General features: G+C 33.2%; 2 protein-coding genes across 4 annotated transcripts; both read right to left on the bottom strand.

Moving 5' to 3' along the window:
• Positions 1-846: 846 nt before the first annotated feature.
• LOC116006494 (protein PHOX1-like) lies at positions 847-5054 on the bottom strand. 3 transcript variants are annotated; one of them, XM_031246892.1, is made up of 4 exons: positions 4927-5054; positions 2327-4361; positions 1987-2224; positions 847-1290 (listed from the first exon to the last, which is right to left on the bottom strand). In XM_031246892.1, the coding sequence occupies exons 2-3, from the start codon at positions 4284-4286 to the stop codon at positions 2082-2084; spliced, it is 2103 nt and encodes a 700-aa protein (XP_031102752.1). In that variant the 5' UTR covers positions 4287-4361; positions 4927-5054; the 3' UTR covers positions 847-1290; positions 1987-2081. The 3 variants fall into 3 exon arrangements, with proteins under 3 accessions (XP_031102752.1, XP_031102751.1, XP_031102753.1); XM_031246891.1 differs by having other exon boundaries at positions 1992-2224; XM_031246893.1 differs by lacking the exon at positions 847-1290 and adding an exon at positions 1329-1523 and having other exon boundaries at positions 1992-2224.
• Positions 5055-11215: 6161 nt separating this feature from the next.
• LOC116007052 (calcium uptake protein, mitochondrial-like) lies at positions 11216-15845 on the bottom strand. Its single transcript, XM_031247628.1, has 7 exons — positions 15467-15845; positions 15250-15317; positions 14433-14656; positions 14190-14273; positions 13438-13651; positions 12262-12558; positions 11216-11735 (listed from the first exon to the last, which is right to left on the bottom strand). Exons 1-7 carry the CDS (start codon positions 15813-15815, stop codon positions 11508-11510), a joined length of 1464 nt encoding a protein of 487 aa, XP_031103488.1. The 5' UTR covers positions 15816-15845; the 3' UTR covers positions 11216-11507.
• Positions 15846-16759: the final 914 nt, after the last annotated feature.

The following is a 16759-nucleotide window of genomic DNA, read 5'->3' as shown; positions in this document are numbered from 1 at the left end:
TTTGAAAGAGGGATTGCTACGAATAACAAAAAAAAAAAAAAATAAAAAATAAAAAAAATAAATGATGTGCGAACAGCAGCAGCTTGCTGCTGTGCTGTTCGCAGCATTAATTTGCTGCCGCAACCAGCAGCAAGTTGCTGCTGGTTGCAAAATTTAGTAAAACATCATATTTTACAATTTTATTTAATTAATATAATTTTAAATAATTTTATATTCATTAAATATTAATATATGTATTTATATAAGAAAATAAAAATATATTCAATGCATTTAAAAATATATTAATTAAAATTTTATTTAATGTAAAAATATTTTTGTAGTTGCTGTTGGTTGTATTTTTTTTTTACAATGCGCTAATTTATTTTTGTAAGGAAATTATAAATAATATATTAATAGAAGTTATGGAATGTTTGTAAGGGTGTATTCAATTTAGAGTTTTAATGACTTTTGTAGAATTTTTAATATGAAAAAGTTTTTAAAAGTTTATAAATGTTTGTTGTACGGATATTTATAAACTTTTATAAAGTTGATGAAAGTTTAAAAGATTCTAAGAAAATCTACAAGAACTCTACAAAAGTCAATTAAAATCCATCACTTTAAAACTCTTTGAAAATCTTTAAAAGTCTTGATTGAATACACCCCCGTTAGTAAAGAATTTAAACATATTAAATGAGCCTTAGGCTCCTTAGAAGTTAATAATTCTTTTTTAATTTATTAATAGGAGGGCGTTTTGGGAAAGGATAAACACAAACCCCAAACGCTGCATTTTGCAATGTTTGAGATTTCAGTGGTTTGCTCTACACCGCTGAATTACCAAACGAATTTTTTTACGCAAAAAATAGCGGATTCATCAAAATTTTGGTAGATACGTTATTTACCAAACAAACCCTATGATATAGTCTTTAAACCAAAACTGCTGTCTTGAAACATATTGTTACAAATTGGCAAAGCTGACAATCTAAATTGACTGACAAAAATATGAATACTATGTGGGCCACTGACAATCTATGAATGGAAGGAAAATACTCTATCCACACTCCACGCTCATCTGTTGGGAACCAAAACAAAACAAAACAAAAAATGGATGCAAACCACAAAGACCTACTTTGTGTGGTCTGGTCTATCACAACCAGCAACAAAAAATTTCCAAAATGAATGATATATAGACAGCTTCAAACCCCAAAAAATAAAGCCACCTGCTCGAAATCCAAGCACTTTGATGGTGAACTCCCGGCCATCTGCTCCCAAAAGCAAACGACCGAATACAACAACATGGATGCGCAAACAAACCTGCAAGAACGTAAGATGATCAATAGATCAGAAGGGTATACGCTTGGTAGCTAAGAGCTCCTTGAACATAAATATGCCATGTAAAACAAGAAGTTCTTTCCCCAATTAACTGAAAGCGGAAGTGCCAACTAGTCAACTACTATGTAGTATGATGGCACCTCTGTTATCATTTCAAATAGGTGGTGGTCACAGAATCAAATCCCGGTGGTAAGGGCAGGCATTGACTCTTTGGGCTGAAAAAGATTAAGTATAGAACATATACATGTAAAGAATCATGACTGTTTCAAAAAAAAAAAAAAACTTAGGCCCTGTTTGCTAACATAGTTAGATTATCAACCAATTTTGGCTTATTTGACCACTATTAGCTTTTTGTAACAGCTTATTGCTCCAAAATGCTAAAATTCAAAAAGCTGCTCAAAGTAACTTTTTCGATCAGATGTTTGAGAAAGTCATTTTGCATGTAATCAGCTATCAACTAACAACTAATTTACCAAACACTATCAGCTAATGTTATCAACTAGCCAAATCCACTAACCCAATCAGCTAACAGCTAGTTACCAAACACCCCTTAATGGGGTAAAAACTTGGTCTCCAGTTGCTATGGTTCAATAATGTTAAGAGGAGAGGTAGAAACAAAACCATCCCATTCAATAAAAATAAAAAATAAAAAATAAAAAAGTATGAGCATTGATTTACCTTACCTATTATAATTGGCAAAGCACATACCAAAAGTAAATGAAGGTACGCCAAACTTCTGCCCCTATGAAAAATCCAATCTCAAATATGATAATTTAATAAGTCTCCAACACTGACTGAAGGTGAGGAACCCGTCGACGGAACAATGGTTCTAGCCGGAAAGCCGGGACACCAATGCGCCACCTATTACTATCATACATCTCATTCCACGCTTGTACTATCTCGTCAATCTTGAAACCTAAAATAGAACATATGTAGCTTGATAACTAAAACAATATCCTACTTAAATAGCAATGAAGGATGTGTAGAAGAAGAGCGAAACTATATTTCAGTTCTTTACCTTCCAATGCAGTATCATTAGAATTGTGGTTCTTTATCATGACTGCAATATCTGTTTGAGAAGCTCCGGCTAGCTCAAACTTTTCAACTGCAACTTCTAAGCATTCTTCCCAAGTTGGCAAATTCAGCTTATACTCCATAACAGAACGCTCGTACAGCAAAGTACCCCACAACAGGTAAATCTGAGACCTCATGTTTGCAGCTCGCTCTTCAGATTCTTCGGGTGTGACATCTTTGAGTAGCCCATCCAAACCCATTTTCCGCAACAGAGCTTTATGTTCTTCACATTTGGAGAGTCCGTTAAGGCGTTCTTCTTCCATCTCCTCCCATATCTGCATCCCTCTTTCCATACTATCCTCGGCCTTGTTATACAGATCCAGGACTTCAGCAGATGGCCCAGTCCCTAACTCAGTTCCACTCGCGATTTCATAATACCAACATAGTTTTGCAAACTCAAATTGTTGTTGTCCAAGTGCAAGAAGGCCTTCGTAGAAGTCCGGTTTGAGTTCTACAGCTTCTTTATACCTTTTTCCAGCCATTGCATATTCTTTCCGTACCCACTCATAAGCAGATTTAACCTGTTCCAAGACTGAATCTGTCGAGTCGTCTTCTGTAATGTGTACCCGCTTCCTTGCCCTTGACATGTGAATATTTCCCCAATTAAACAATGCCAAAGCTGTCATTTCTTGGAACTTTCCTGCAGCGATGTCAAAAAGAGGTGTTGCATTTTCACTTGTAACAGTATCCTCCATAGCTTCTGAGTATAGCTTCATTCCAATCTCATGAATATCCAAATATGAATCACATTCAATGCCAACATGATTCTTAAAATAGCGTGCAAATTGGACTATCCATTCCTCAACACAGATTGGCCCTTTTTTACCACCGCCCGTTACTTTAGTATTATCATCCTCAGAAACTCTAGATGATTTGCTATTTCTGCTCTGCAGTTCTTCACTTTCCTCGACACTCATTTCATACACTGGTTCTTTATCGGGGCTAACTTCTGCAATGTAGAGCCTTAACGAACCCTGAGGATCAACAGATGCTTCAGCTAACCTGAGCTCGTCGTTTGTTGTAATGGTCACCAAGTCACCTTCTTCATCCCGATACTTAAGAAGTGCACCCTTCAGATTAGGGAATCGATCCATAACTATTTCTCTTGCATATCGTATACTGCAGTTAACGGGTAACTGTGCCCATCTTATATCCTCCCCGAATACCAATTTCACATTCTTTGTGACTACTTTTTCTTCCTTAATGCTTATCTTCTCCTCTACCACCGCCTTGTCCTCAGTCTTCTTCTCATCCTCCTCTTCAACCTTCTTTGCCCCAACTTCCTCGACTTTCTTCTTATCATACTTATTACTCCTCCTCTTTTTCGACTTATCTTTCACTGACTTGCTAGGAGATGAAGTAACATATTCGGGAGCCAAGACGATCTCCTTTTCTTCAATCTTTTGACCCTTCTCTTCCATTTGCATTTTTATTGAATCAGCAGTCTCCAACGCAGTCAAATTATTAGGTTCGATGTTCAAGACATAGTTCACGTCCCTCCAAGCCAAATCTAGCCTATTCAAAGCCTCGTAACACTTTGCTCTCTTCAACAGAGCTTTGGTATACTTGGGAGCAACTTCAATCGCCAAATTGCATTCGTTTATTGCCCGTGGGTACTCGCCAATTCCCATGTGCATATAGCAAGCCGCCATGTTGCTGCGCAAGTAAGCAACATCGATATGATTCCCCGGAAGCAATTTAATGGCTTTCTCATACTTCAACATTGCACCCTCGTGATCCCGCCTCTGAAACAACCTGTTCCCTTCCTCCTTCAGCTCTTGAGACATGTTGATGAAGACAGCCGTGTCCTCGTCAAACGCCTTCGAGGTTCGATCCCCTCCACCCTTCCCCTGCTGCTTCATGCCCCCAACATTACTCTTCTTTCTCCCAAGAGGCTTTCCCATTGCGTCTACTCCAACAAGCTACTGCTCTGCAAAAGCCCAAAATCAAAGCTTTGGAAACAAAACTTTGATTTTGTTCTTCAAACAATAAAGCAAACCTCAGATATACATTCAAACCTCACAAGACATATCAAATAATCAAAAACAAACTCTGGTTTTGTTCTCCAAACAATAAGATATCCAATCAAACCTCACAAGACATATCAAATAATCAAAAAAACTTTGATTTTGTTCTTCAAACAATAAAGCTTACCTTAGATATCCATTCAAACCTCACAAGACATCAAATAATCAAAAATAAAATTAAAAACACAAATTAAATCTCAAAACAAAGCTCAACAAATCCCAAAAACATCCTACAAATTGATTGAAACACCCATAAAATGAATCAAAAAAACAAAAACAAAAAATTGTTTAAATATTTTCATTCCTTAGATGGGGAAACTCAAAGTTAACACCTTTGACAAATTCAGATTTTCTTCATATCAAAATCCCACATAGAGAATAACAAATATACTTGCAGGAAACATCAACCAGAAAAAAGCATCCAATTCTGATTCCATAAGATTGCAAATTCTAACAAAGATTTTTAAAAGAAATTAAATAGAAAAAATAATTTTTTTTTTTAAACAAAGAATTTTACCTCCTGGAGTAGACCTGAGGAAAGTCTCTAGACTCCAAACCAGAAGAAGGATTAGTCAAATGATAATTAGAGAGAGAAATGAAACAATTACAATGATGAGAGACAGATAATAAAAGAGAAGAGGGAAGGGTATGTTTGGAATAAAGAAAATTATTAAATATTAAATTTAATGCTCCGCGCCTCCGCTAATACTAAATCCGGGAAAAGCTTTTACACCAACAAAATATTGTCTGTATAAAATATAAAATATTGTCTGAATTGGAGATCTTATGTTTAAAACGTTTTTATATAAATTACAGGTTAATTAATGCTTTTTATTTTATATTTTTAGAAAAACAAATATAATGTACAATATATAAAATGTTAATTTTATCACCATAAATATATATGTACACTACGTAAACTATGAAAGAAAATACAACAGAAATTAATCGAGTCATTTTTTAGCGTCAATGATCAATCAACACATCATAAGGCAAAGAGTAAAATGGGTGTCATAAAACTTTCAATTCGGATGGTAAAATATGTTGATTATTGTATCACACATGATAAAATTAATCTAATCAAGTATTGAGTGGACAAAATTTGTGTGCAACTCTATCAAAGTAATATGTGACGGGATTATTACTCTTGAAATTATTTATTTTTTGTTTATTTTTTCACCTAATTAAGAAGTAACACGTGACGAGATTATTTCTCATGAAAAGATTACTTACTCCGTATCATATTTCCATATTAAAAAAGGAAGGCTTTATGTATGCCTTCCATTTAAGCTGGCTTTTTCTGACTTGGACGTCAACTTATTATTGCCAACGATGGTGGGGCCTCATTCATATTGTCACAAAAATACATAAAGGCCCCTTGACTATTAGTAGTCACAGAAAAGATCTAACTTTTTCCACCTTTCCCGCCTCCCTTTACATCTCAAGATCAATTATCTTAGCTTAATTGTACACTGCCCCAAGTAGGAAAGATACGTGTAAAGTATACTAACATACTACATATATCACAATACTATTTTATGATTTTCATATTAAGGGTGTTTTTGGAAATCCAAAAAATTATTTTTGAAAAATTATTTTTCGATTTTCAGTGTTTGAGAGAGAGTTGAAAATTGAAGTCAATTAAAAATGATTTTTGTTTAAAAGGAAAAGAGCTTAGTTTCTCTAAAAAAAATGACTTTCCTTTTTTTTTGGGAAGTCATTTTTCGGATCCAATTGCTTCATCTTCTTCTTGACTTCTTCCGAGAATACTTCCTCGTCTTTCTTCCGACATCCAACACTTGCTACCGTGACTGGTTTCTATTGGAAACTAGTACAAATCATATTGGTTTTCGACGAAAATCAGTACTCAAATAAAACATTGAATATTTAATATATTAAAAATGTATTTTGTTCACCTTACGAAGTGGATCATTGTCCTTGCAATGTAGACTCGTATTCATTTACATACTGAATGTTCACAATTTACCTATTGAATGCTCACAATTTAAATTGTGAACATTTAATATGTAAATTGTGAATATTAAATTATGAACATTTAATATGTAAATTGTATATTTTAGGCTTGGTTCATTTTGTAAGGTAGACCGAAATCCACAGAATAATTTGCCTACCTTGTAGTGTATTGACAACTCTAACTTGTTCAAATGTGGATTGTTATGCCGTGGACCTGAGTCTACATTCACATACACTATACTCTACATTCACATACACTATGCTCTACATTCACAATTTGTAAACTTCACATTCGCACATTATAGGATTATATGTTTAGTAACTATACTCTACATTCACATACACTATACTCTACATTTACAATTTGTAAATTCCACATTCACACATTCAAAACTCTATATTCACAGGCCCTATACTCCACATTCACAACTTGAGAACTCCACATTCACACATTACAGGGCTACAAGTTGCTAGAACTTCTTAACTCTATTACAGATTCACACATGCATAACTCTACATTCACGATTTTTATACTCCATATTCACAATTTGAAACCTCTACATTCACACATTTCTGGGCAACTCTACATTCACACAATCATAAATCTACATTCACGATTTCTATACTTTACATTCACACTTTAAAACCTCTACATTCACACATTTTTGGACAACTTTATATTCAGCAATATATTTACTAATTAAAAAAACAAAACAAAACAAAACAAAAACGACGTAGTTTTAGACCCAGGTCGGTCCACAGCATAATTTGCCTTCAAATGTCCTACCGTGTGGTGTATTGACAACTCTAACTTGTTCAAATGTCCACATGCAAAATAGGCCCAGAAGCCCTAAAATAATTCCTTCCATGGCCATTGATGACCATTTCAGACCCCTTTCTTGGTCATATTTTGATTTGTCAACCACCAGCTAGCCGTCCACGTATCCAACTCACACCACTCATTTTGTCTGCATAATTATTAAATAATGTGCTACTTGTGTTTTTGTTATTAAAATAAATAAATGACTAAATTAACCTTTTAATCACAAGGACAAGTCAATGTCAACACATTACCATAATTTGGTAATTACAATATTTCATTTCGATTTTAACTCTCAATAGGAGCAAGCAATTGGTCTTCGTAATTTGAGCTGATTAGCTCACAACATAGACTGGTTTACTTCCTTATAGTCCTTTGTCGACTAGCGTCAAAATGTACAATTTACGCAATGCACATCCTCAATAATGACTTTTAATTTTCTTCAAAAATAATTAAAAGTAGTATAAAATTTAAAACACGCCAAACACATGTATAACCATCTAACAAAATTTGATATTTGAATTTTTTGAAGCCCTACCTTAATACATAATTAGAAGTGATATTGATTCTTCATATAATTAAGTGAGTAATGCGGATGTGAGTAAGATGAAATAGATTTTCAATTTAACTAGAGTATTAACTTAGAAAAACTTATAATAATCGCCGCAGCAACAACAACAACTACTACTATTATTATTATTATTATTATTATTATTATTATTATTATTATTATTATTGAGTAATTTGATTATTCATTTCTTACCATCTTTAATTTAGAGCAACCATATCAATGGTTTTTCTTTTTTATCAAATCATAAATTTAGAAATATTTTTTTTTATTGATGTGCTGATGATTTTTATGATTTTTTTTTACTCTTGCAAAACAAAGATTTTATCAAGAAATTAAAAAAAAAAAAAAAAAAAAAAAAGAGCTTGCCTGCTAGGGCGCTTCAGAGTGGCCGCAACTAGCGGCCATTCTGAACAAGTAGGCCCTTATTTTTTTCTTTTCTATTTTTCTCCTTATTCTCTCTCTTAGGTGACACATAAAAAAACACAAAAGTTCAAGACTGAGCATCTATATCAGTTTGGTATTTTGCACAATGTTTTAGAAGCCGCATAAGAAAGAGTGTGAGAAAGAGAAATTAGAAGAAAAAAAAATATAAAGGAAAACAACATTGTAAAGTGTTCTCTCTTTCTCTCTCTTTGGAACCTACAAAAACTATCTCTTGAAGAGTAAAAATTTGATACTCTCCTTCTTCTCTCACATCCACCTCACCATGAGCTCCACAAAAAACCAACAAAAATTCACTAGTGTGGATGTTATCATCTCCATCAATACTTTTTTTGTGCCGCTTGGAAGAATGCATGATGATGTGGAGGAAAGAGAAGTCGAGAAAAAGAAAAATAAGTACGCCCTACAAGTGTTGGTTTTTTGTGGAGTCTATCAAGAGGGAGAAAATCATGAAGCATACACAGTTGTATGCATTGCCTTTTTTTAAGCATCAGATCAATTTTTTTTTCTTTTTTTGTTCTTTTTTTTCCCTTTATCTCTCTCCTAATTGACACCTCAATAATACTAAAAAAAAAAAAATTAATTGATGTAAATACTCTAATGAGTGTACAGTGGCACAGCTACATGAGCGCGCGAGGGTAACAAACGATGTATAATAATCATGTGAGCCCAACATTCATGAATGAAGTGGATATTCCACAAAGTATTATTCTTGTTAGTGTTTTTTTTTTTTTTTAATTACCGATCAGCTTTCAGGAAAACGCGCTTTCCTTTCTTGTCTTAGTTGCCCTGCCGACTAGGTTAGGGCTGATGATCATGTCGGACAAATTTCCCTCTTTTTTTCTTTTTTTTTTCACATTAAATTGGTTGTGTTCCATCACTTCCATGTTTCCTAAGACATGCTTTTCTCTGCGAATTTCAACAAATATTGGCTTGAGGTTTTTAAATTGCAAATAAATTCAATTTCTAAAAATGATATTCAAGGCATCATACGTTATTGATCAATACATACATATCTACACTTATAATAAGAGTCAATAATTTGAACTAAAAAAATATTGATATAATAATATGCTATAACATATTGTACTTTGTGTTCTTTTTATTGTGCAACATCCTATTAAATTCCTAATATATCCTAATCCTTTATAATTTTACCAAATTCTTTCCGTCAAATATAACGAAACTTTAGTGTCAAATTCTTTAGGCAATTTGTTTCTTTATTGCGATTTTCAAACAAATTGGCAATTTGTTTCTTAATAATCACAACATCTCATAAGTTAATTTTCCTAACATAAAATTAGAATATTGAAGTATTAATATAATTCTATAATACAATTCTGTATATATTCCTAATTTAAAATTAGAATATTGAAGTTTTAATAGGGTTCTATAATACAATTTTATATAGATTTCTAACTAAATCATTATTTTACCCAAAACAACCGTATATAAACCCCTCCACTGTTATTCACTCAAAACAAAACCTAACATATACTGTTATTAATACTATGAAATTTTTTTTAAAAATAATTTGAAGCTAAGTATATTAACTACTTGGGGATTAGTTGACAAAGATAGTACTCAAATAACCCAACAAATTGAAGCGGAATCGCTCTATTTTACTCTTATTGAATTAAATAAATTAGTAGTTACACCAAAAAATGATACATATGTATTTAATATCTTTGGAATATATAATATTTTAAATTTTTAAATTTTTATTAATTTATTTAATCTTTTTTCTTAAACTATGGATTTCTTTATCCACAATAACTCATTCAACAATAATAGTTGAACCAAATGAACCCCAAGTAGAACACCTAAAGGAAAGTCCATAACTCCTATATCATAATTTCATTGCATGACATTGTCATCTATGCTACCAACAATAATCGAATTGCAAATAACACACTATCAACAAAAAGGAATAGAACAAATAGTAAAGATAAAGACAATGACAATGTTACTCAAAAGAGAATTAAGAACACTTAGAAAAATTCAAATGAAAAGTAGTATTTATTTAGACTATCATTTTTAGACCAAATATTTACACTATCGATTTTACAAGGTTGCAAACATTTATTTTAGTAATAATTATAATGAATTTTCTTTATTATCTTGGATTCATATACTTTGAGTTAGATATTTAAATAAAAAAATTCGACATTCAATTATCCATGTATAAACTTCTCCTATATAATCTTGCATTGATATACTTTCAAATATTTATTTAAATATAAACATTGGTCATTAACCCATACGTGCAATGCGCGTATAAAACTAGTAACATTAATAAGCATCAATATGCGTTCCGCAAATGTCTAAAATTAATGCGATAATAAATAGCATTGAAATCTTACCTCATTTATAATTGATAAAATCTTATTCATTTAATTATAAAAAATATTTGTTAAGTAAAGAATCATGAGTAATTATAAAAATATTTTTTGAGTTTTGAGAAAAAATGTAATAATTTTAAATTAAAATGTAAAAATATTACATTATTTCTTTAAAAATACTACAATAAGTAACAAATATTTTATTCTTGATTAGTATTACATTTTTCATAAAATATTATATTTTCATCTTGACCCAATACATCTCACAAACAATGATCCATGACCAGTCTCATATAAATTTTTGTCTAAAATTTAATATAATATAACAATATAAGTATATTCACTTTTTAACACAATATGATATCCCTCCCCCTTTTTTTTTGTTGAGGTTCTTTCTTATGATTTAATACATTAAATATTTCTTCTCCAAAAACAAAAAAAGTGCATTCACCTTTTAACACAATATGAGGTAAACCAATTCATGATAAGCAAATAATAAAGAATTTTATTTCTATGGTGACTTCTGTATGTCAATTGTCAAAAAAACCTAAACGTCGAACTTTATATAGAAAACTCCAAATTTGGTTTCCATTCTCGTACGGATAAAAAAAAAACATCATACATTTAACATAAACTACACCTTCTATCTCACACATAATTTGGAAAAAAAATATTAATCTTGTTTATTTAATTAAAAATTGTGTCCAAAACAACTATCCTTTGACACAATTATCCCTTATAAAATGGGAGAGATGAAGTACTCGTATATTATAAGGTTTACATTACATATGGACAGGATACCTACTACCTAGTTTGTTCTATAGACTTCCCATAAGACGATTACATCAAGCAGGTTGTATTTCAGTACGGATGGACCGTATTTATCCTAACATAATAATAGAGTAAAGAATCCCCAGTTGTGAATGTTTCAAATTATAAGCAAATACTAGTCAGTCAGAGGTTAACATTGAGAGCAACTTATCTCTATAGTTTCGACTACAATTCCAACAACAATTGATGAAGTTAAACACGCCAGCTTCTGTAGGGTGGCCAACATCTGTTTCCCGCTTCATTAGAACCCTAATGAACTCATCTGAGCTTAAACTTCCATCTTGGTTATCGTCAAATACATGGAAAATTATTTCTATCACGTTGTCCGTGAGATTCACCCCGCAAACCTGTATCAGTAAAGATAAGTACAATGATATTACTCTACTTCTTCTACTGCTGATTTAAATTTCACTTAACATTTCCACCTTAGTGTATGGGATCACGCTAAGGGAGGGTTCAGGTGAGAACATATTCCAAAGTAAAAAAGTGAGGACGAATCTGATTCATCCATCTGGATAGATCAACGGTTGAGAGTTGTTAAAAAATTAGGGGAAATAGGGTGAGATTCATTTTATAAATATTGCGAACTTGAAAGTTCGCAATAATTATAAAATTGACCTCGTATTTTTTTACTGAACCCCTCAACCATCGATGAACCATAATGGGCGGCGGAGATCAGTCGTCAATTTTTATAGGAAGACCCTGTTATCATTTGATCATGCCTATATATATATATGTCATGCCTATATCATTTGGATGCTGCTCCACATTATAAAAATAGCACAAAGAACAGGAATTCATAGCTGCTAAGTTATTGCCATATAAGAAGTATGCAATAAAGTATAGAAGCGAATAGCAAAGAAGATTGCTTACTTGGGAAGCAGCTCTTTTAAAATCACTTCTAGTCAAAAGCCCGTTTACCTCCCCATAGCTGAAAAGTGCCAGTGAAAATGGAAGTAACCTTTTGCGCAGCTCTGCAAAACTCTTGAATTCATCAAATGAGATACGGATGTTCCTTAATTGTGGATTGTTGTCCAAATGATCAACTTGTCGAAGCAGCTTGCCCAAATGCTTTAAATCAGCAGAAGCAACCATGGACAGTGCAAAATCCTTTGCTGATATGGTTCTTCGTAACTTATAATCATAATGAGCAAACTCCAACCTTATAATCTGTTGAGTACATATAATAGAAAAGAAGAAGGCAGGATTACAACTAGAGGTGTAACCGTGTAAGAGAGATCATGGATGTGTGAATGGAGGGCAGGTAAACTGTAAAAAAAATCCCGAATAAGCTATAATGCAAATGCATACTCAACTAATAATACACTAATGTTGGCATACATTAAACAATTGCCATACTAAAGAGAAATGAAATAGAAGTGGAACTTCAGGTCACTTTATAAATGCATAAAGAAAAGAAAAGCAATGACAACAGCCATTAAAACATAAGGTGGCTCTATGAACAAAACACTACTTTAAGACTACAATTTCTCTTCCAAGAAAAGCCTATTGACCAGTAATATCTTGAATGTCTTTAAACAATATGATTCATTCATTCAATAATTAATACTTCATTCAATACTAAATAATAAATGTTATCAATCTTACACTACTACTAGTTGAACCTACTGAAACTCTCCTTTTAACTCTATTTGGCGTAGCATCAGAATGGGGCAGATGAACTCAGAGGCCAATGGAATTCATATGAATTCCACTACTGCTTACCAACAGGGGAAGAGGTTCAGTGAAATCAGAACAAAATTAGACTAATATTTCCTAATGCTTCACAAAATGGCAACATTGGAGACAGAAAGGAAAAGCCAGCTCATAAATCTGTACAAATCTAAATCTTGAACCACCTGCCAATTCCTCATCATCACTAGAACTCCAGACAGTTATAAATTCTAATTCATTGTGATTTTTTTCTTTTCTTTTGTTCTTAGCTACAGGCCAGAGTATAATATCATGAAAGGACACAATACATCATCGTAGCATAAAAATTACTACACAATTTGGTAAGGTATTACGAGATGGTGAAAAAGGCCATACTTCATCATGCAGATCTCTTAAAAACTGGACAAATTTATCATGTTGAAGTCGCTGCTTCCCATCTTCCCCAAATAAGTACTCTAGTAGGCCTCCATTTTCCACTTGACCACCCAAACTATGCCCTGCTCGAAGTCCATCGCTATGATGAGCACCTTGCCTATTGTGGGATTGCATCAACCCCATCACTTTCTTGAATTCAGCTAAATCTATCTCTCTGTAAGTGCACAAAGCATTAACTAAATAAATCAGAAAAAGTTGGGTAATGGATAAAAGCCTTGATGTATAAAGTGGAGAATTGGGTAGTTCATAATCCAAGAGAACAAAGAAGCAACAGGATACCCCCTGACTGAGATGGCAAGACACAATCGACGGTAATATCTATGCTGCATGAAACAATAAAAACTAAACACGAAGTTCCACTGGCAGCGGAGTAATACACACTAAAGTTCAGACCCCCTTCCAGCTTATCAGCACACCAATGTTTACAACTGCTTCAAGTAACACCAAGGATGCCGTGGGTGACTCTTTTCTACCTGGTTGTTTTATTAAAAATCTAAAATGCATATACTTAAGTTTTCATGGTTATGCATACAAGTATAGGTAAAACAAACAAGGTATTACAAGCACCACTTCAATCCAGAAAAGATTGTGAAGATCTAATATGTAATAAGTACAAAAGGATCATTCGTTAACCTGATTTAGCAACACCGTGAATTGCAATTTCAAATTTTTGAATTCAATTAGACACTTACCCATTACAATCACGATCAAACATCTTGAATGCCACTGAGAAACTTGATTCAGGGATACTGAGTAGTGTAACAAAAAATATATACCTGTAACAACATAAAATCTATGATCTTTTCAAGCTTCTGAAGAGATAGATTCCAAATGAAAAAAAAAAAATGAAAAAAAAAGGAGAACAGAAAGCTCCGAAAGCAGGCAAACATAGTTAAAGAAACAAGAAATCTGCAAAAACACCAAGAATCACTCACTCTTTAAAAGATATTAGGCCATCACTGTTTGTATCAAAGAGCATAAAAAATTCTGAAGGAGCACATTGGAGTTCACCAGGATCCCTTTCCCCCCTTAGATATCCCTCCCTCACAAGGTTGGATTCAGATGGAGGGAAGACAGGAACAACTGCTCTCATCAAATCAGCTGGTGTCATAAAAATTTCTCCATCATGGCCATGAAAGGACGCAAAGTACTCAAAAACCTTCGACAACACCATGAACACAAGTAAGATGGCATTGGAAACAAATAAATTATGATCCCTGTTTGCATAGAATCCTGCTAAAATAGCTTCCACACAACTTGAAAAGGTAGTTGTTTACATAATCACATCTTACAAAATATAAGAAAAAGAGCAAGCACACTGTGCACAAATAAATTAAGGGGGTAAAGCATCTAGATTCAAATGATAATGCTCCAGGTGGGTTCAGAAAGAAAAAGAAAAGCTCTGCAGCACAATCAATAAGATGTAGAATTTTGATTTAACCACTATCTAAGTTCTTGATTGCTCATAATAAGCTGCCTATAAACCTTTAGTTGTAATAGGATTTCCCAACCTTAAAGACATATTTGGTTAAAGATAAAAGCAGACATGCTCCACTGGTTTCCTTTGTCTGGATACCTTAAAAACAGTTACAACACAAAACTAATGGGGTGTCAATTTTCAAAACAATTCTATTTCAGGAAACCCTAACGATCATTTAGCTAGAACCATTTTATCAAGTGAGCATGAGTAACAAGCCTGATTAATTCATTTCATAAATGAAAATGACATGCATAGTTTACGCAGTCGATTACCTTTTCAGGAGGACTTCGCATCCTAATGCGCCTCTCGTAATTGAAAAACACTTTTCTTCTAAAAGCATCTGCAAATAAAATCTCAGCATTCATTTCCAATCCAGAAGAACTTTACCAGAACATAATACAAAGAATGAATACAAAAGTCGAATGCGTATCCTTAAAATCGAAAACACAAGAAGCTAAATAACGAATCAAAGAATAATTGAACAGCTACCTCCAAAGAGAAACTTAGGTCGACAATGATCGACAGAAGACGACGGGACGGCAGTAACGGTAGCGGGGGCCGGTGTTGCCCAGTCGGCGAAGGAAACGGATGGAGAAGAATAGGAATATACAGCGAGAGAAAGAACGGAGGTGGTGATGATCCCGGAGACCCACCTCAAAAACGCCGACGAGTCGTCGCCATTTGGATTATTGCAAAGGTTTGATGTGGCAGTGAGGGAAGGGGGAGGAGGTGACTGCGCCGGCGGCGAGGTGGAGAATCGGCAGAGCTGAGAGTGTGGGAACGTGGAGAGGCGGCGGAGAGGCGGTGTTGATCGTCGGAGAGCTGACCAGGTGGACATATTCTTCGTTTCAGATGGGAAATAACGCGAAAACCGGTCGGATTTCTTATCATATAAAACTAGAAAACAAAATTACAAATACACCCCCAAATAGTTTAAATGTTACTCCCTCCGTTCTGAATCGGTTATCACATTTTTTTTTTCACATTTTTAAGAAATTAAAGTAAATGTTAACGTATATGTTTATTCACTTTTGAAAATAAAATCAATAAAATAAAAAACAAAACTCATAAAAGTAAATTTAGAAAAGTAAAATGATGTGATGTTTAATTTTGAGAAGAGAATTAACAATTTGAGATAAATTAAAAAGAAAGGTAAAATAAGTCAAATGGAACAAGAAAGTAGTAAACAAGATATACTCATGCCTAGTTAAAATATCTAGATATATTTATTTACAATACTCCTCCTTGATCATACTCATGCCTAGTTAAAATGTTTAAACCGATTTGACCCACCTATTTACTCATACCTTGTTAAAATATTTTAAGGGGCCGTTTGGTTCGCGGAATCTCAGATTACCCCAGGTAATAGGATTACCTGCAGGAAGGTAATGTGAGATTTTGGGAATGTAAGATTACCTGATGTGTTTGGTTAAAGTTGTAGGTATGTAATATTAACTTGTTTGGTTGAAGGTTATGTTTTAGGTTATATTACATCAATTACATAAATGCCCTCATACAAATTAAAGAGTGTAAATTGCAAGTTTCTTTTTATTTTTTCATAGTTCAAATTTTAACAAGATGCTAATAATAATAATAATAATAATAATAATAATAATAATGGAATGCATAAAGTACTGTTAAGTACAACTCTCCATTCAATTTCCATTTTCCAGTAGCATATTACCATTCAGAATTAATTAACACCATTTCAGTAGCATATAAAGCCATAGCAACCTCCAGTTTTATCAATCACCATTTAATTCTCCATCCCATTTCCATTTT

The sequence above is a fragment of the Ipomoea triloba genome, chromosome 15 (assembly GCF_003576645.1).
Source record: "Ipomoea triloba cultivar NCNSP0323 chromosome 15, ASM357664v1".
NCBI lineage: Eukaryota > Viridiplantae > Streptophyta > Magnoliopsida > Solanales > Convolvulaceae > Ipomoea > Ipomoea triloba.
Note: the sequence above shows the minus strand (reverse complement) of the source record. Positions and strands in the feature narration are given on the sequence as shown.